This window comes from Manis pentadactyla, chromosome 1 (genome assembly GCF_030020395.1).
Source record: "Manis pentadactyla isolate mManPen7 chromosome 1, mManPen7.hap1, whole genome shotgun sequence".
Taxonomy (NCBI): domain Eukaryota; kingdom Metazoa; phylum Chordata; class Mammalia; order Pholidota; family Manidae; genus Manis; species Manis pentadactyla.
In genome coordinates this window covers 134,931,075-134,953,411 of record NC_080019.1, presented here as the reverse complement: position 1 = coordinate 134,953,411, position 22,337 = coordinate 134,931,075, and the positions used below count along the sequence as shown (strand labels likewise).

General features: G+C 33.4%; 1 protein-coding gene across 1 annotated transcript in view; it reads right to left on the bottom strand.

Annotated features, from left to right (window-relative positions):
- TMPRSS15 (transmembrane serine protease 15) overlaps positions 1–22,337 on the bottom strand; it is a 128,660-nt gene that overhangs the window by 74,995 nt on the left and 31,328 nt on the right. The window contains exons 7-11 of the mRNA XM_036881556.2: positions 18,637–18,745; positions 11,253–11,359; positions 7,925–8,065; positions 7,057–7,206; positions 177–282 (exon numbers count right to left, since the gene is read on the bottom strand). Of these exons, the coding sequence (XP_036737451.2) occupies positions 177–282; positions 7,057–7,206; positions 7,925–8,065; positions 11,253–11,359; positions 18,637–18,745 (613 nt within the window). The remainder of the gene's footprint in view (positions 1–176; positions 283–7,056; positions 7,207–7,924; positions 8,066–11,252; positions 11,360–18,636; positions 18,746–22,337) is intronic.

The window sequence follows — 22,337 nt, the reverse complement described above, 5'->3', positions numbered from 1 at the left end:
TTTGCTAGGGAAGGGAAAGGAGTCTTCTAGTATTTTGCTATTTATCAATTGAATAAGTAATGGCAAATACATTAAAACTTGGGGCCACCATCTTAGTGAAATCCAAGCCTAGCAATGTGAGAAAGGCAGTATAACTCATTAAATAAGACAGTATTTAACATGTGTCTACAATATACCAGAAACTGAGGCAGACCGGTTCCAACATGGGGTCTAAGGAGAGACTTAAAAGTCCTACTCTTTCTTGTCTTCCTCCTGGTCCAGTTGGGGTGGAAATGTAAAATCCTGCAAAATCAAGAAAAGAAGTTTTAACTTCCCTTAAATATTAGCATTTTCATTGTGTGAGATATGTCATTCATAAGCAGAAAAGAACAACTTTAAGATGAAAATATAAAGAAATATGTTTAGGTAGAGTGGAAAGGACAGTAGTCTTGAACTCAGAAGTCCTGTTCTGCCATAACAAATAATTGTTTAGGAAGATCACTTCTCAACTCTGGACCTCCCTGTTTATGAAACAAGAGCCTTGAACAAGGCACCATCAAGGCTATATTAAACTCTGACTTTCTTTGAGTCCACAGGACTGTTTCATCATATTATCATATCCATTCCCAATTATCAGATGCTTTCTAAAAGTTGAAGTGTAGCTGATCTACAATATTGGTTTCTCATTTAGTTTTTAAAAAAATTGATGTATAGTTGATATACAATATTGTTTTCAGGTATACAGCATAGTGATTTGACAATTATATACATTATGAAATGCTCACAATGATAAGTGTAGTTACCATCTATTACCATACAGAGATATTGCAATATTATTGACTATATTCCCTATGCTGTACTTTTCATCTCTGTGACATATATTTTTTTATTGGAAGTTTGTACCTTTTTATTCCCTTCACCTATTACTTCTATCCACACAACGCTCTTCCCTATGGCAATCCCCAGTTTGTTCTCCATGTTTACCCATTTTCTAAATGTTTTAATTTTACTTCTTTAGAGGCAATCAGTGCATGAGAGTACTTCAGATATGCTGGTGGACTAACTCATCAAATATGTGAATATGTAAATACAAGTTTGAAGACAAGGTTAAAAGTTTCAACAACTGCCAGATTTTTGTTCCATTGACTACATTGCATTTCTCTAAATAAGAAGTTACCTGACTTTAGAATAGTTTCATCTTCCATTTTCCTTTGAATGATAACAATCAGATCACAGAGGAGCAGGAAACATGCAATCCACATAAAAGCTTTCTATAATAGCTCAAGCCGTGGCATAAAGTGCTTTCTGGTCCGGAATTCATTATTTCAACCAATGATTTCAGTCATTTGAAGTATGGGAAGAATTGTTGGGGTGAGAACATCTTGTACATTTTCTTAGGGAAATTCAAGATTTCTTATTCTTAGTTTGCAGCTCATATATTATGATAGAAAGCAGGAATCATGTAACAAAATATGACATAAAGCAAATGAAATATTGGATAAGTCTAATTTGATTGGAATGTAACTTTTATGAAAAGCTGAAATTTAGTGTTAATTTGATATCAAACATCTTCTCTCATGCTTTCCAACATAAATTTTTATAGGCAATGCTGCATATAAAATTAAGACATTCACTTAAAACATATAGAGTAAGGATAAGATAATGAAGAAAAATACTAGTAGAACTGCTGATGGACATATCAATACATATTTAGATCAGTGAGGCAAGAATTATTAAGAGTAAATGGGCATTTTATCATTTATCAGGTGAAATCATGGTCAAATAATAGATGTGATATATGCACATTGGATTTTGATTATAAAATGTAAGATATGAAGGCATGTTCAACATTTTATATTATGAACACATTACTTATACTTTGTGAGTATTTATTTTATCTATAGAGTTAGTGCTCAATTATTAATAAAAAAGTAACATAGATACAGAGGAGGTGATCCAGAATCCATCCCCTAAATGCCCAACTCCAAACCCCTCTTAAGTTAAACTTACATTTATTTGATTAGAGTATAGTTGGGGAGGAAATAATTAAAATACCACCGAATGCCATGAGTAAGTACTGAGAATAAGAAGTTATATGGTCAAAGGATAATTTCTCTTAAAATCCTTCAACTTTCTAAAATGTCTTTGAGAGCTCTTGAAATTAACCTCAAAGTCAGCTTAAAATCCAGAATTTGAATATACTTTGATAGCTTAATCACATCGTGAACCTCTTTCTTGAGCCATTAGGTTTTTCTTGCAACTTCCTTTTATCCCTTTTTCTGTTATTTTTCCCATGAGCCAAGCCTAGTCTCCCCACACCCAAGACCACATTTAAAGAGACCAATTGCTGGGCATGTGCTGATACTGATGTAAAGACAGCAGCAACTGGAGAGACAGTAGACTTTCTAGAAACTTGGAGATCACTTTAAAGATGAAAGTAGGCTAATTTAAATAATTCAATGAGCTCTGATTACATATGTAAAATTAACTGAACACAGTAGATAAATATTTAAAGCTTTATATTGAAGAATGGTACAAATTCTGTTAGAGTCTATCAGTACTAGAAAGTAGTATTGTTTTCTAAAATTCAACATAACAAAAAAGATAAGGAAATAAAGACTATAGTACATTAAAACACTAAAGTTAAACTTATTTTAGAGCAAGTTTCTGTGTGAAATAAAATGCAGACATCTAAAAGGCAATATACTTTTGAAAATTGAGCAATACACCTATTTGCCTCCCTAGCCTATTACTTAGAACAATACCACAGCCAGTTTGTGTTTGTTGATTACTTTTGTGGCATGCAAAGAGAATAGTTATAATACCTAACATTTATATAGCACTTTTCATGTGCTAGGTATTTTGCTACATTTTTCTTAAACATGGTAATCAATTTAATGCTCATAACATGCCTCTCTGAAGTCAGGTCCTATTTTCATTGATCCACTTTCCAGATGAGGAAACTGAGGCAGAGAGAGAACATTGAAAACTTGTCTAAATGGAAGAGCTGAGCTTTAAACAGAGCCAAGACTTCAGTCTCTATTTTAATGATCATTACCACTACACTATGCTAACCTCCAAGAGTTAGAAAAGATTATGATTTCATTGAGGAAGGCCAACAAAGAAATGCTTTTTGGGGGGCTAGCTAATCCTTTGTGATGGCTGCATTTCCAAAGTTTTCACATGTTACTAAACTAATTTTTCCTGAATGTCTGGACAAACGGGTCACTTCTGAGCACCCCAAGATGCTGCCCTCCATCTATGTTACTATCTCCACCAATACCCTTTGCTTCTAAGAGATTCAGAGAAACTCTAAGAATTAATAGTGCAGAGATTTAGGATATAGGTGCTCCACCAGGATAGAGTTCTTCAGAAGGAGTAAAACTGTTAAGGGCTTTAGATGTCCTTTGCCAAAGCAATGCTAATTCAAAGTTTGTCTGTTTCACTTAGAGTTTCCTGTCATTTAAAGGGAAGGCAAAGAACAAAAAGCCCTGCCAGATAAGAGGAACAGCAGGAGAGACCTAATTCTCTTCATTTCAGAGCAGGATTTCTGACATATAAAGATGCAGGTTCAGAGAAAAATGCCCCTTGCAGGTAATGTCTGGTAGATTATGAAATCACCAGTAGGAGAGCTGGGGAGGACCGATTAGGCCCTGTCACCTGCTCTCATTACACTGCTGCCTCTGGTGGGCTCTGAACTGCTCTGATTTGTCTCATTTTAAATAACTCCTGCTTCATGACTTTCTCCTGAGATTCCGTTCCTGACCCAACTATTTAAAACACTCACCTGACATTCAACCTGTTCCACTTTGGTCAGTTCTCTAATTTCTTTAGTTATTTAATCTGTTGGCAAGCTGAAACAATTATTCTCCTGTAATATATTCTTCAAATATCAGTGAAATTATTTTATCTCTTATTATGATGACATAAAAGCAGAAAAATGATCATTTGAACATCAAAGATTTCAACTACATAAAAGGTATCTGTCATAGTCAATAGACATAAATGCTTTCTGCACTTTCCTCTAACTACTCTTGCCTAAGTGTGGTAGAGGTATTTTTTTTTATTACAGTAAAAGAAAAAAAATGATCAAATTACTTGACTGTTTTAGGCCAGGCTTCTTTATAGAGGGTTGAGTGATTATCATTTTAGGGGTTAGTCTTGAGCTGTGCAGATTTTATCCCTAGAGAAGCAGGATCTGGGAAATTGCTAATTCAAAGAAGATTAATTATGTGTGAGATTAATCATGTCATTATTTTCAATACTAAACATATTTGTCTAATAGGATTGGCTATCTATACAAAACACATTTTTATCCATAGATCTGCACTAGCAACACATTTTCAGGATCTGGTTGACTTTACTTTTAGATTATGCCCAGAATCTGACCTCTTCCCACCACATATGTTCCCACTGATCTAAGAGTCCCACAGCCTCTTCTCCGAGTTAGGCTATAGATTTCCACTCATCTCCCTGATGATATTCTTTCCCTTCCACAAACTGTTCTACAAGTCAGTGTGAATCCTGTAACTCCTATGCTCAACGACCCCCAACACCCCCTCTTTCACTGAGAAAAAAAACCCAAGCCATAGAAGATCCATTATTAACTGAACCCTCAGCTCTGTCTACTCCACTCCTTGGCTTTTCTTCAAACAAGTCAGGCATACTCCCCTTAGAGCGTTTAGTTTGCTTGTTCCCTCTGACTGGGTTACTCTATATGGCTAATTCCTTTAATTCCTTAAAGTTTTGACTCAAATGTTCTTTTCCAATGAAACCTAACCTGATCACTTTATTTTAATTTGCAACAGCACCTTAACACACCTGCCCTCCCCATTATTGCTTTTATCAAGCTCTCTATGTTCCCAGAGCACTCATTCACATTTAACATACCCCTGAATCATAATTACTTCTCATGAATATTGCTTATTTTCTGGGGTGTTTTTTTTTGGATAAAATATGTGTTTCATGATTGCAGAAAATTTGGTTTATCTTGTTTAAAGATATATTTTGAGGCCATGAATAAGGCCTGGACTCAAAAATTACTTCTTGAATAAAGGAGTAAAAGAGTAAACAGAATGGGGCTTTTATTGATAATTATAGAAATAGATCTGAAAATAGATTAGTCACTTTTTATTGAGCAATATTTCGATCAAATTGAAATAGTGTGATGAACCATATTTTGTTATTTTAGGGATGTCATTGTCTAAAGGAACATGATTAGTCATACATATCTTTACCCAGGAAAAAAATAACCCTTTAATATTTTCTTACCTAAATGTCATTCACAATTGACATTAAATCAGCTCTTTACTTTTCAGGTTAAAAAAATGAGAATATTGATTTTTGTAAGAGAAATGGCCACTGATCATAAGTTGCAATGCACATGCACTTGGGTTATTTTTACGTTATAAGCAATTTCATTCAGTCAATAACTCAGTCATTCAAAAATTACTTATTGAGTCAGAGTTGCAGACATTCATTCATATATTTAAAAACAATTTTACAGGTAATTAGATTCAGGCACAGAGAACATACTAGGAATTCAAAGTTGAAAGACACAGAGTTGTGTTCCTGAAGAGAACATGTGGTGAAAAACAACAAGTAAGAAAATGTCAGACCACATGGTAGGAAAAACAAAGGGATGCTTATCATGTCTAATGGAAAAGGAGATTTCAATTTGGAGGATCCAAACAGATTTCCTAGAAGTGGTGATAGGTGATCCGTGTCCCCAGTGTCTAGAACAATGCCTGGGTAGAGGAAGTTTTAATGAGTTCTTTGAATTGAATCACATTCTCATCAGTAGCCTATTAACAATTCATTACAGGATGGATTTTTGTCAAAGAAAATGGCCTAGGTGCACACATTGCTAATCCATTGTTTTTGTTACTTCCTTACTTTTTAAAATATCCACATTACTTCTAGATCACGTAACTCTCCGTTCAGCAATTACCTTTGGTGTCATGGACACATGCTGCCAAGGTTTCCATGGGAGGTCTTTTCACCATGAGTTCCTTATCTCCTAATAATTCCCCATGACTTCTGGTTTTCCCAATCAAATACTATTGTCTCCAATATTAATTTTTCCACCTTAAATTCAATTCTAATATCTTATTCACATGAAAAATGTGCTTGCAAATAACATCCCTTCCCTTCTGACCATGCTTAGAATGAACTCTTCCATACCTTTTGCTATGAATGGAATCATTGTGAACCTCAAAATTCTTATGTTGAAATCTTGATCCCCCCCCCAATGTGATAGTATTTGGAGATGGGACCTTTAGCAGCTGATTAAGCCATGATAGTGGAGCCCTCATGTTTGGATTTGTGACTTTTTGAGAAAAGAAAGGAGATTCTCTTTTTTCCTGTCATGTGAGGATACAGTGAGAAGGTAGGTATCTGTGAAACAGGAAGAGGGTTCTCAACAGAACCCAGCCATTCTTAGCATCCTGACCTCAAACTTCCAGCTTCCAGAACCGTAAGAAACAAATGTTTGTTGTTTAAGCCAACCAGTGTATGGCACTCTCTTAATGCTACCCAAACAGACAGAGACAGTTTCTCAGAGAACCGTTATCTATGCCTGTATCTCTATTTAAGGTGGCATGGTCTTGTATACTGAAAATTCTAAGGAATTCTTTAAAAATGAATAGAGCTAACAAATTCAGCAAGGCTGTAGGGCAAAAGATCAATATACAAAACTCAATTGTATTCTATATACTAGCAATGAGGAACCATAAAATGGAATTAAGGCAAAGTAGATCAAAGTTCAGAAAAGTTAACTACCTCCTACAAGTCCTCTTCGTTAATAGTAACTGGCAAATCTAGGATGACAACCCAGGTCTCTAATGGCCTCTGTGTACTTTTCAACATTTTGTGAATATATAGGGTAGAAGAATATATTTCTTGAAATACTTGTTTTAACTTGCCTATTTGATTACCACATTTCTTTTAAAAGCATTTACTAGTCTATGATTTTGACAAAGAAAATCTAAAAAGACTGCCTTGCATTTAATATGGCTCACTCTAAACTACAGAACAACAAAAACCACTTTTGGTTTTTGAATTAAGTGTGAACTATACCTGAAACATTGCCAAAAGTGTGGTCAAAATTTGGTCCAGTAAGGGGAGGAAAGGTGTTTCCCTGAACCCTTTCCCATTCATTATCATCATTTAGATCTTGGACCCAGAAACAAAAGCCATCTTCAAAATTACAGTTAATTTTCTCAGAATCTGTGAATTTAAAAAGAAAGAAATAAAGAAAGAAAACACTTCAAATTTTGTCCACAATGTGACTAGTTGTAATAGATTGCATTGAAAATAATCTAACCTTATGCATTTTATAATTAAGTGGCATGCACACAATCATCCTTTTTTAATTCATCTTAAATCTATTTTATTCCACCTAGTTGAAGAAATAGATTTTTGTTGCCAACTGCATTAAATTAATATGTTTCTTATACTCCAGGAATGCTTAAGCAAAGGCAAGCTTATTCTTACTGCTCTTTAAATTTTACATCTTACCTCTATTGGTTTACTCATATAAAACTTGTTCCATATTTTTCTCTTTCCCTTTTACTAAATTTAATACTCAGGTCAAAATTAAGTTGATGTGGAACATTCTCAGAATTAGTTTGGTGCTAATATATATATATATTATGCATATATATTTTTTTGAATGCTTGCAGTAAAGATTTAATTTAATTTTTATATTGATTTATAATTTTTCTCAAATTGGTTATTTTATTCTTTTGAATAACATGATCTATTTCCTAATTTCTCATTTTATTCAACTACCAACTAGATAGAGGTTGAAATTCTCATTAAAGAACGTGCATAATGAAACAGATTATGACCTTGCTCTAAAATATTAGGTTTTGCTACTTTTAAAATTCCATTACAATATTAAGTCATCTGAAAATCCAAGGGCTAAATAATAAACAACACTTACTATTAAGCTCTCTGCTGTTAAATGCAGTATATGTTGCATTAAATCCAATATAATCATTTTCGTCAGATTCTATAAGAAAGGTGGCAGTAACCTTGTTGGAAAAAATCCTAATTGTGCCAGGATTAGTTTCCCAGAGAGAAGCTACAAAAGAAAATTAATGGCTATTACATGTACAAATTTGCTCATCCATCAGTTGATTCATCCATCCATCCATCCTCTATCCATCATCCATTAATCTATTGATCTATTGATTGAACTATTATAAAAATGCTTCATCTTAAAAAATATTTGCATTTATTATTTAATACTGTATCCACAATATAATTTCTTTTGTTGTAGAATAAATTGACAATTCAGGAGGATCCACTATACTTATTATATATCTTTGGTTATGCCTATGCACAGTTTCAAAAGCATGGTGTTAAACTGTTAAGCTACAATATCAAGGATATGTTGTTAGCAGTCCTTTGGAAATGAAATAACAGTTAAGCAGTTGAGATACAAAGAATGGCATAAAAACTATACATTAAGAAACACATTTTCGGGAGTTGGCAATTCAAAATCATTTACAGTGTGCTCACCCACCCAGGCTATTTTTGTTGTCTGTCTTTGAGAATGCACAAAAATATCTATGTATTTTTCTGAACAAAAAACTAAATAAGCACACTTATCATCTTCTGCAACTTCCATACCCAGTATTGATAGCTATTATCACCACTGAATTGAACATTGTACCTTTATCACTGCTTCTTAAAGAAAACATTTTTGAACAAACTCTCCTGTCAGTCTATTCTGATTTACTTCAATTCCCGTAAGTATTTGGAGAGGTCTCTGCTGCATTCCATATCATCTTTCTTTATGTAATGATTCCTTCTTTTGGTACTTTTTACCAATTAGAGAGATTTTACACCTTGACAGCATGTAAAAACGACTGAGAATACCTTTAGAATTTGTTTATATTGACATTCCCTTAATCAAATGAACAAGAACTATTTTATGGTACTGGATATTTTATTTTCTTATAACCTCTCTATATAATCTTATTTTACCTAATTTAATGAAAGTATTTATATATTTTCAGTGTGATAAGATAATAACCATATCTGAGATATATATTCTGATTTGGAGTTTCATAAAATTAATCTTATATATATGTCACATAAAGCAACTTGTTAAAATATTTAGAAAAAGATAGGATTGATTGTGAGTCAAAAATTAAAGTATTGGTATTAGAAAACAAAATAACTTTAGATTTATAAGGAATGCTATTAATCTCCATTGATTACATACTGTAATACCATGATATATAAAATGGTTAGTGTAAATTTAAATCAACAGATATTAGGTTTTATAATATATCAAGCGCTGTGTTAGATTTTGGAGGTAAGATATCATTACCTTTCTTAAGAAAGAGTTGTTTTTAATTTCAGCATGTAATTTTAATACCCAATGCATTTCTCATATTTTTCAAGTTAAAATTAAAATATTTAATTTTTAAGGCTTTAAAATAGAGTTGTATTTTTAAAAAGCCTCAATAATTAAACCACCTGTTTGTTATTATTTAAATATACTTCCATAGATTTTTTTTCTATTTGGATATTTAGTTTTTTGTTGCATTTTTACAATCATTATTTGTGTCTTATTTTCATCACTATACCTAGGGATTATAAAATCTATTCAAATTATATATATTATTATAAAATAATATCAGATTACTGATAATCAAAGCATTTGAAAATAAATAAAAATAGAGTCTAGTCAGATCACAATATTTGAAGCAAAGAAGAACATGAGGGTAACTTGCACCCACCACTTTTGGGCAGTTACCTCTATGACTTCCATCTTCATCATCTGTAGAGATTATAAAAACCCATATAACATGGTTTGGGGAAGCATTTATTGAGTAGTGATCAATGTATGATGTAGCTTATTATTAATATCACTTTAGCAATTGCAGAAATTTATGTGTCCTGGTTTATTTGCCTACCTTTGTAAATATTTATGTTGATCATAATTGTAAGTAACTGGATTTATCAATTACAGAAATAAGTAGATTATGAAATAGCTGGGCCATTTATTTAAGCCAATGTGATTTCCCATGAGTTCATCTGTTTTGCGTTTACTTATTATTATATTTGTACTTGGGGCTTTTAGAGCACAATGAATAACTGCATTATGTTTAAAGTCAGAGAGTTTTGTGTCTGATTTCTGCCTCCAGCACTAACAAGTTCTATGGACTTTCAGTCGCTTAACTTCTTAGACTTCATTTTCCTCTACTACATTGCATGTTTTGCAGGTCTATTGAAAATATTAAATAAGAATGTCCACATAAAGCACTCAGTATAGTGAATGTCACATCAGTAGCACCCAATACAAATTTTGTATTATCATATGTTCAAATAATTTTCAATCAATAAATCTATCAAATCATTTATTATGATAGGATTCACTTTTCATTATTCACAAATACAATTTGAGAGCCGACTTGTTAAAATAAGTACAGCTATTATATAAACTTTAACAAAAGGTGTCACTCTGTTATTATAACAGATGCAACCTCATCTTAGTTCTGCACTTGACTCATCCTCCAAAGTGTGAGAAAAATAATTATTCCCTAGACTCCATTCCCATATTCTCTTATCCTTATTTCCTCTGAACTTTCACTCCTATTTTTGGCTACCATGACCAGGTCTGTGCATTTGGGGATGAGACTGAATAAGGTGTAGTGGGCACAATGTATATTACTAGTGCCTTCCCTTCCTTCTTTCAGCTTCCATCAGCATCTGTGTACACAATGGCAAATGGTTGTGTAATGGCAAAACCTCCCACACTATCATTTGCTGAACCTACATACTGGGCTAGTCATTGTGTTAACCACTTCATTAGTAACAGTCCTGTAAGAGACCGAGTAGTGGAGTGCATATGAAAATACGCAAAGACCTTCTGTGACTTCATAACCTACCCAATGTCAGAGAAAAATAGAACAGTTTTTAGGGCCAGTCTGAATTTTGCCTAATGGGGAGTAACACTTGGGCAAAAAGTAATAACCAAATACATAATTACATTCCTTTGGAAAATTCCACATGATTTTTAAAACACTAATTAGAAAAGAATCATGTGAAATAGTAACCATTTTATTACTAAGAAGATTGATCATATAGGGCACTAAGTTTTTGATTTTTATAATGAGAACCAGTTTTGCTTTTCCCCTTCAGTAGCTTAAAGTCCAAGTCCATGTTCAGTTCAAAATCAAAGAGAAAACACATCACTCCAAAAAGCTTCCCACACTTTCACTTTGATAATGGATTGTATACTTGCTTTAACTTACCTCTTAAAATTTTACTTGCACCCACACCTTCATAAATATTCAGTACATCCGTATAGAATGTGTTAAAAGAATCGAAGCTTAATTTAATGGCAAGTCCTTGGTTTACACTATTGAAAAGCAAAAAATTGATTACCACACTCAACATTTGTCACAACTCAATGCATTCTAGAATTTGAATGTATTTTTCTACTTGTGACAAAAAGCATAGAACATGAGATTGACATTCTTAACAAATTTTTAAGTGTATGTTATTGTTAACTATAAGCACAATGTTGTACAGCAGATCTCTAGAACTTTTATCAACTTGCATGACTAAAACTTTACATCCATTAAGTAGCAATTTCCCGTTTCAGCCTTTCCTAACCCCCCAGCAACCACCATTCTAATTTCTGTCTCTCAGTCTGAATACGTTAGATGCTTCATATAAATGAAATCATGCAGAATTTGTCCTTCATGAAGGACAAAAATCAAATGTCCTTGAGGTTCATCCGTGTTGTCACATAAGGCAAGATTTCCCAATACCATATGTTGAAGATACTATTGTTTCCCCATTATGTAGTCTTAATATCCTTGTCAAAGGTCATTTGAATGTACATGCATAGATTTACTTCTGGGCCTCTATTCTGTTCCATTGATCTATATGTCCATTTTTATGCCAGTACCATATTGTTTGATTACTGTAGCTCTAAAAAGTATTTTGAAACAGGAAATGTGAGGCCTCTAGCTTTGTTCTCCTTCTCAAGATCATTTTGGGTATTCTTTATGGTGACCTTTATGATTCCTCATGGTTTTCTGAATTCTTTTTATATTTTTGTAAAAATATGCCATTGGGATTTTGATAGGTATTACACTGAATCCATAGATCATTTTCAGTAGTATGGACATTATTACATTATATTACATTATTACAGTTTAACAATATTAAGGCTTTCAATCCATGAAATGTCTTTCCATTTATTTGTGTCTTCTTTAAATTTTTGCAGCAATGTTTTGTAGTTTTCAATGTACAAGTCTTTAAACTCCTTGGTTAAGTTTATTCCCAAGTGTTTTATTTGTTCTAATGCTATTTAAAATGGTATTTTCCTAATTTCCTTATTGTATTTTTAGTGTATAGGAATACAAATGAATTTGTATATGTCCCATAATTTTGTTGAATTCTTTTGTTAGTTCTAGTAGGTTTTTTATTTTGGTGGATTTTTATGGTTATATAAGATCTTGTCATCTGGGAACAGATAATTTTAGTTTTTTCTTTCTTATTTGGATGCTTTGTACTTATTTTTCTTGCCTAACTCTTCTGGCTAGTATTTCCAGTACTATGTTGAATAGAAGTGGCCAGAGTGGGCAACCTTGTCTTAGTCTTGATCTTAGAGAAAAGGCTTTCTGTTTTTCATAATTGAGTATGATGTTTACTCTGGATTTTTCATACATGGCCTTTATTATGTTTAGGTAATTTCCTTCCATTTCTAGTTTGTAGAGTTTATATCAAGAAAGGGTACTGAATTTTGTTGAAAGCTTTTTCTGCATTTCTTGAGAGGATTATGTGAGTTTTACCCTTCATTCTATCAATTCTATTAAATTGATTTTCATATGTAGAATCCCAGGGATAAGTTCCACTTGGTGATAGTATATGACCCTTTTAATGTGCTATTCAATACAATTTGCTACTATTTTGTTAGAGGAGTCTAGCCTCTCTATCATAAGGGATCTTGCCTGCAGTTTTCTTTTCTTGTGGTGACTTTGTCTGGCTTTGGTATCAGGTTAATGTTGAACTCAGAAAATGACTCTGAAAGTGCTCATTCTTCTTCAGTTTTTCTGGAAGAGCTTGTGATAGATTGTATTAATTCCTCTTTAAATGTTTGGTAGAATTCACAGTAAAACCATCTGGACATGGGATTTTCTTTCTTGGGGGCTTTTGATTACAAGTTCCATCTCTTTACTAGTAATTGATCTGTTCAGATTTTGTATTGCTTCATAATTCAGTCTTGGTAAATTGTATGTTTGCAGGATTTACTTCTAGGTTATGCAATTTGTTGTATAATTGTTAATAGTAGTCTTTTAAGATTCCTTTTATTTTTGTGGCATTAATTATAATGACTCCTTTTCTGATTTATTTGGCTCTTCTCTCTTTTCTTTCTTAATTTAGCTAAATGTCAATTTTGTTTGTACTTAAAAAAATTAGCTCAGTCTCATTGATTTTTTTCTAATGTTTTCCTACTCACTAGTTCATTTATTTCTGCTCTATCTTATTACCTTCCTTTTGCTAAATTTTGGCTTAGTTTGTTGTTCTTTTTCTAATTCCTTGAGGTATGATGTTAGGTTTTTCATTTGAGATCTTTGTTGTTTTTAAATTTATTTTTATAAACATTTTTTTAATAAACATCTTAGTAGTGCTTTTACTGCATATCAGAAGTTTAGTATGCTTTGTTTTCATTTTCATTTGTTTCAAGATATTTCCTAATTTCCTTTTTGATTTCTTCTATTACAAATGAATTATTTAAGAACAATTATAGATGTAAAGCTTCTTTGTGAGGTGTCCTTAATTCTTTCTCCCACCAGTGTCTATATGCAGCACTGTAAGTTCTCAGCCAGTTCTCTGTGGGCAAGCCACCCCGCTCTTGCTTTTCCTTGTTCTCTGTAGCCACTAGGCATTCAAAGTGTGCTGGCTCATCAGCTCTTGAGTCAAGTGAGAGAGATGACAGTCCCTGGGGTAGCCCTTGGAAAAGTTGGAACATTGGATGTATACTCCACTTTTCTCCTTCTCTCCAAGGGAGAAGCAATGAACCAAGCCCAGCCATTCTCTGGGTGCTGAGCTGTGCTGGCTTCAGGGAGGAGTTCACACAAATAAAATGAACTTGATCTTCTTATCCATTTCAATGTGACTGGCTTTGTCCTTACGTGGGATACTGTAACTTCTTGACTGGATGTGAATTTCTCATAAATGTGTTATCACTGTTAAATCAATGTATTTGTAAGGGGAAAAAACCTGGGGCTTTTTATTCTGCATCTGTCTCTTGAATGTACTTTTCATAGATATTTAAAACTAGTTTTCAGATGAATTTACTATTCACAGAGATGAATTGTTATCCTTTAATTATACTATGAGAAGAGCAATTCATTTGCAGCATAACTAAAGATATGGACATCATACTCTCAAAAGTCAATTTTTTATTTGGATAATTTAATTTAAATTTTGGGGGGAAGTAAGACTAAAAAATGAAACAGGCAGTATAGTGATATATTAATATTTCCTCAACTGAAACAGTTTTAAAATGAATTTACATTATATTCACTTATCGTTTGGGTGTACTTCCTTTAAAAAAATCCTCATAACCATTTACTTTTAAAACAAACAAGATAAGGACACTTTTGAAAGTATCTGGATTTTGATCAGGGCTAGTCCTTTACATAGTGGACACACCATGCTGTTCATATCATTAATATGGTAACTATCTCATCCTGCAATTGTTAGTTGCACACTTACTTTGCTTGCCTACCAAAATTGTATGACTCAGAGACGGGATTAATTTATTCATCTTTGTATTCTCAATACTTTGTAGAAATTAGCATCAACATGCTTGTTGATGATAAAAAAAAGTAATCTATGTAGATGCCAGTATAAAAGAGGAGAAAAAGTGACAGATTCATTGTAAAGTTTTAATTTGATATTTAAATATAGAATTTTCATTTTCAGACATTAAGTTTTAGGAAAAGGTGCATAGGGCAACTTATATTCGCAATTCCACTGTCTCATTGCAATGGTAGGATCTGGCATGTGAATGATTCCTGAGTGTTTTGGAGGTATAATGTTACCCCAAACTCCTCAGAAAGGAAGTGGGCTGAAAGATAAAGCAGAGCATGGATGATAGTGTCTAAGCTGACTGAAGACTGAAAGAGCTGATAATAAGTAGAGATCTAGTCTCCAGAGCCAAGCAGGAAAAAGCCTCAAAGGCTGGCCCCAGAGGATGCTGGGTGAACAAGGTTTGTGGGCCAAGAACATGGTAAATTTGTATTTTCACTAAGTTATCAGTAATATTTTGGCCAATCAGGAATTTGGGGGCATTCATCATATAAATGTAATTGATTTTGAAACTCTAAAGATCATTGTTGGGAGATATTCATTTGTGGCAAGACCTCAGTTTTGGCAAACACTGTCTTAGATCCTGGTCAGGGCTGGAGTTCAGGGCTGAAGTTTTGTATTCGTGGAATGAAATTGCAGCTACCAGTGGGGCAGGATTAAAAGACAGCTAAACAGTAACCCAGGTTTTGGGACCTGACCAGTGGTTGTGTCACAGAGGAAAAGTTAGAACAGTGTATTGTTTTTAAAAAAATATTAACATATGAACCTCAATCCTGATTATCAGATTCAGCAGCTCTGGAGCGGATTCTAGGACGGATGAATATTTTTAAATACTCCAGGTGTGACTGTGATGCACTGTCAGGTTTGATCACCACTGGAGGAAGACTGGTAGGTTCAACAGATGCCACTCTCAGGGGCTACTCTCAGATGTGTTTGGTAACCAGGGGAAGTTGGCTGGGGTACAGGAGATCAGCATGAAGGAGCAGCAGATCTCTGCAACAGACTGAGAGAAGAGCAAGCAGACGGTGGCAGCCATGATATAATTTTTGCCTCTGTTAGGTCAGTTCAGAAACAAGTGAGTGAGCCTGCTGCTGAGCCTGCCCGGGAATCCAGGATTAAAGCTGAAGGAGACAAGAGGAAGAAGAAATGAAGCAGTCCTCAGGGATATCTATTCTTCTAATTAAAGTTTTGGTGTTTCTAAGCAAGACTATAGTGTGTTTTCCTTCATGTAATGTTTTCAAGCTATGAAACTAACAGAGGCAAAGGAAGCTCCTTAGGAATTTTTATTTTCAGACTTTCTTTACTTTTTCAAAACAGGAAATGGAAGGAAGAAGAGAAGAACAAGCGCATACTGCTTTCTACTTCTGATTCAGAAATACTAACCTACTTGAATTTTAAAAATGGGTATTTATAAAGGTAAAATGAATTAGTAAACAGAATGTCTAATGTCTTTACAATATTAGACATTTATACCTTTTGCTTTTTTAAGAGAATGGATACTTTTCTAAGAGTAATTTGTATATTTTGCATTTTTGTATTGATAGCTAATCTTTTTTAGAGCCAACTTTTTTGAGCACTCAATACAGGGCTTTGCACTTTATATTCATTATTACATTTAATAATGAGTTTGGATCCTGAAGTTAGAGATCTTGACATCTATTGATGTACAAATTTTGCATCGAAGATATTTAGTCATCTTCCTAAGATCACACCTCTTGAATCCGAAGATGGCAAATCTGAACTCACACAGACTATCTCCAGAGCTTATATTCTTAATATTTGACACTCTGCTAAGAGTGGTCTTAATATAATTCCAAGGCTGGTCTGGTCTATATAGTTTAATTACATCTTAAACATTTCTTCACTATTTAATTGGTCTTCTAAGCTTGTAGGCAACATCATTGTCTTTACCCCTACTTTGATCACCATTAAGAAAAATGAACTATCAAGTACAATGTATCACTAATGTAGTAATCAGTTTTGAGAAGAAAAACTACTTACAGTAGTTATTTGATTAATTAAATCATATTTTTATTATTAAATAGTACTTGTTTATTTTATAATATTTTATATTCTTTGGGTTTTAAAAATCATCCCTGCACTAATGGTAGATTTCTTAAAATAGATTTAAAAATCAAGCAATGGAAGAGGAAGTAGAAAGAAGAACCATATATCCTTAATGAACAGTGTGATCATTACATAAATGATATTACTAACATAGCAGAGTTTATTGTGTTCTGTTCACAAGCTCTCTTGTAAATTTGACCTAGATTTATTAATAAGTGAATTTAACAATTAAATTATGTTTATTTGGTATTAATGAAGTTCCAAATATTCATGAAGAAATGGTTTAGAATTCATGTTCTTTCCATTTTTACCGGAAGTAATTTAAGATTTGTCTAAGGTTTACTGCTGACATTTTATAAGTAAAAAGAATAGAATTTTTTCATGTTACTTATAAACAATGTTCACAACCACTTGTAAAATCTTCTTTTTAAATTTGATGTGATTATATTGGAAACAATATCCTTTAAATCAGTTAATTTTTACTTGGCATATAAGCTTCCATTTTTAATACAAAATCTTATCTTTGGCACACAAGTAACTTGTTGTCTTTTGCATGAAAATGGGAAATAGTGCTCTTAGTTTTATCATATAACTTACATGGGGCTGAGCTCCCGAATAGAAATTATTTAGAGAACAGGATGTTCTTTTTTCCCTGAACAATGCCATGTAAATACATTTAGATATGTCTACACAAGAAAACAACCCTTGTGAATCTTTATGGGGCCATTTCCAATCACATATTTGGTAAGAACTTACTTGGAACCTTCTTTAATCTGCTGTGATATTGATTCCTTAGTGTTCTAGTAAGTCATCATAACAATTAAAACTATTATACAGTAGGCCAAACTAAGAAACCGTGATCTTATCCAGCTGTTAAGAGAAATGAACTAGAATGTCTTCTTTCAAAGTGAATTCCATAGAACACTTAGTCTGAATAATTTATGGAGGAAAATGTTCAGTGGCTTAAGATAAAAATTGTTTTTGAGATTTACATTGCCTGTTAAGTTATTTAAAGCTATAAGAAGTCTTATACTTTTTTTTGAGGTGTAATGAGGTTATTTCAGTATTACTTATATTTATTTGAGTACAAACTATTTTTCCTTTGAAATATCTGGGAGGAGCATCAGGTACAACTCCTCTATGAAAAATGTGTAGATAAACATTAAAGTATATCAGCCAACAGTAGCTTGATTATTTGGATCATCATAATGATTGTATTAGTCAATTGAACTAAGAGTTTGGAGGCCAAATATATGGTGTGTGTTCCAAGTGTTATTCGAGATATTGCAGAAAAGATGTATGCAGAGGGTGTTCCCAGCTCTTAATTTGCTATGATTGCATCATAGAAGATTTTCATACAGATGCTGGCATAATGGGGAAGAAACTATTCTGTGGCCAGAATGCAACTGATGTGAAATACCATTTCTTGCAATACACAGACATACATGCATGCTTTTCACCTTGGCAGCACTTGATTTTTGCCAACGACAGGAAAAAACTTGCTACAGAGCCCAGTAAGATGGCTCCACTTATTAGACAGTATTGATCATAGGACAGAATACCTTTTAAAAGGTTAAGAATGAAAGAGAAACTTCTTAGACAGGCTATTAGTTGAGAAGGCTTTGCTTCTTAGCTAATGAAAATGATTGTTAAAAAAAATATACTACTAAAGATGGTAAGACTTACTGTATCAGAGGAAGACTATGACATAAGAACAGGGAATAGAAGACAGCATATTACCATATAATCCACTGGCAAACAATGCTTGGTTTAGAAGGTTTTGGATACTGGGAGGCCTGGAAGGACCCAGAAGATCCAGTCAACAAAAATCTTCCATCACAGGCTGTGGCTGTGAAAAAAACGGCAATTAATGTTAGACAAAAACAATCTTGGAAGGGTTAATTAAATGAAACGGGATTCTAATTGGCTAATGAATACTACATAGAGTATTCATGACTGAATGTGTAGGAGGCCATTTTACAAAGCTGAAATGATCAAATGGGAGTAGATAAGATCTCACGTTTAAAATCTGTTGGCTATTTTCAAATACTCTTATACATGCCATCATGTAGTCCTTTAGAAAAGCCCTCTATTTGTAAATACCTGTGCCTAACCTCCACTTTCAGTGCATTCTTTCGTATTTGTAGGGAAACAAATACATTTAAATTGTAAACTTTCAATTTAGACAAACAACTAATATTTGTTTATTTTCCTCTTCAAATAAGAACCATGGTGAATTTCAAATATGTGTACTAAGTGCTATGTATTCCTATAAATGATAAGAATATACCAGGCAAATGATACATTTGGCACCAGTGGCCTGTATGGAATTCTATCCAACCAATCTATGCAACTCATCTTTTAAAATTTTGCTTCTTTTGTATGGGTTTGCCATCTAGATCAGTATTTTCATTCAATATTCCTAAATATGTTTTCTGCTTTCTGTAAGTACTCACTTTCCTCTTTTAATTCTTGTAGCATACTTTAATTTTAATGTCATACTTTATTAGTTATCTTTAAATTACATCAGAATCGTTTCCAACTAAAATCTTACTGAAGCCATGAACCAGGAGCCATACCTTACAACTTTCTGTCTTCCTCTTAAGGTTGCTGTGTATAGTATGAGTGAAAAAACCCATTTGGTTTTCATACTTTTTAGTTTTTCTTAGATTATCTTGTATATACTGAGTTTCTTAACTCTGTTGATGCCATATTCAAAAATGATTCTTAGAATGTGTCCTTTTCCCCTTTGCCTCATATGCCAGAAGCATAATTTGGGCAGGGAAGTCAAACATATTTATTAAAATAAAATTATTGCTCCTCTAATCTGAGATCTAGAATAAGCTCATCCTAAACTGATGGATGAAACATCCCACTGTAACATTATATAGCAGTTCTATCAAGTTATAAATTCAAGCTATTATATGACATCGAATCCATATTTTACATAGATAAAAGGAAAAAATGATAAATTGAAATCTAGATAAATGTCTCTTGGTTTTGGGTGGGTTTTTGCTATTTTTATTTTTATTTTTTTAAAAAGCATATAAATGCTTTGGTAAATAAATTTTAAAACTCAAAGTCTATCTAAGAAAAATGGCCTAGGAATTACTTGCATTGGATTATGACTTGATAATCTGATTCCCATAAGGAACAAAACAAACAAACAAACAAAAAAACAGACCAGAAACATAATAACTGAAAGTGCAAGGATTAAACTCTGAAAAATCCATCACAGCCCCACAGACCTCAGGAAAGGAAAGGAAGGATACTATGGCTTGTTGAGAGAACTGAATCTCCTTATGTGTGATACTGGAGCAAATAAGGATAATTAGGGATAATTTGTATGATTTGAAGAAAACAGTACAAAATGTGACTTTTTAATGTAGAACTAAATAATTTTCTATTTGTAAAAGAAAAATCTCCTTCTTCACCCTGAACTCTGCTCACCATTCCAGTTAAATGAGACAATGAATCCCTTAGTTTCAATGACTATAAAAGTAAGGATAGTGTCTGCTTATATTTTAAGTGATATGTGGAGACTTTTTATCAGTTTACCAAAAACATGTGGATCCTGAGATTACAAGCATGTAAGAAAGTCCACTGCTATTGTAAGTAGTTTATCTTTAATGAAGTAGAACAATCAATCTTGCCAGCCCTAATACATAACTGGTAGCAATGATGGAATAATTACTATGTGCCATCCATTGTTCTAAGTCATTATATATACTAATGCAATCTTGACAATAATCTTATGAAGTGATAGGTAAGGCAACTGAGGCACAAGGGGTTAAGTAACTAGGAAAGGTTCTCCCAGCTTGTGAGTGACAAGTCAAAACCAGATGGTCTTATCCCAGAGCACACTATAATATACTGCCTAATACCACAATATATAGAGCTGTTGTGATGCCATCATCCATTTTTTGAACTAAAAAGTGTGTTTGGGGGTAGGGGATGGGAGGAGCAGAATTGTAACTGAAAACAGAAACAGGAAATTAAAAAAAAAGATTTCCATTGTTTCCAGCATTCTTAAAATTACAATACAGATCACCTTTGCAATAGCCATCCACGTTAGGGGGGAGCAAAAGAGTAAAAAACGGGGCAAAACAAGGCTGGTGGAAGAATTTGTAAAATCTATTTGCAAACCTGGTAATATTTAGTAATTCCTCACACCACACCTTCACTACTTATTTTGTGGAAGAGGTATCAACAGCTCTGTGCTGCACAGATTCATAATTTTCCAAAAAGCTTGAGTTACAGCTGGTGGGAGCGATCATTGTATGTGTGGTATACCCTTTCTCAGTCCCTTTCTAGGTGCATGATGAGACTAACGTGCTTCCAAAAATGGGACCATGTGATTGATCTTAATCATTAAACTATTTTGAAAGTGATTGTGTTTATTTCTAGATGTGATTTCTAAAAAGATCTTCTGTAACATTCTCCTTTGTCTGTCAGCGGGGTGCAAGGGATCCAGGAGAGGACTCGGAACAGAGGAGATGGTGATGGAACTGGCATCCTGAATGCCTATGTAGAGCATAGCCCCTTTCCATCTTTCTTGGGTGATGACGTGATAAATTAACCATTGTATTAAATTGCTAAGATTGTTATCATAGTATTTAACCTGTCTTAAAGAATATGAACAATTTATCCAGTTTTCTATGAAGTTGCTGAGTCCTAGTTAGAATAGATGACCTGCAAGTCAAGTTCAACTTTAAAGGGCCTTTGGTGAATTCCTGCATGCAAGCATGAGAATATTCTTAAGAATATTCCTGAAGTCATTTGAAGTAAAATTACAATAGTATTGAACTATTTAGAACAGCAAACTTCAGAATACCAAAATATTGTTTCAAGATACAGGCCGGTTCTAGGGGCTTTCTCATACATTCTCTCATTTAATTTCAGGTTGCTTTTGGATCACCTAAGTTTACATTAGACAATGAAGCAAGACAGTTTTTCAAAGGAAGAGATATTACCCACCACAGGTGAGTAGGATTATTGGCTGTTCAGAATTATACCCTTTTAAACTGTGCAATGCTTTCTAATACAGCATCAGAAAAAACTCTGAATGGGAGATAAATGAGCCTTGTCAAATAACATCAACCATTTATTGCCCTCTCTGAAATGTTATGTGCACTCTTAGGAACTACTGAGAGCTCCATCTGCTGGCTGAACGTTTACTTAATTGTGTGTTTGCTCAGGGCATTGAAATCTCCAGGAACTGTAAATCAAACATGATCTATGCCCATCCACCAAAGTCTACTGTGTACAGACAAAGGCACGCCAACAATCCATGGACACACTTGCCACCTTCCAGATAGACTTGAACATTGGTCTAAAGGCTGTGAGTCAGCATATCTCCTTCCCATAGGTCAGCTAAAAAGTGAACTTTCTTGCTGATGCAATTCTAATCAGAAGAGAAAAAACAATTAAAAAAAAATCTT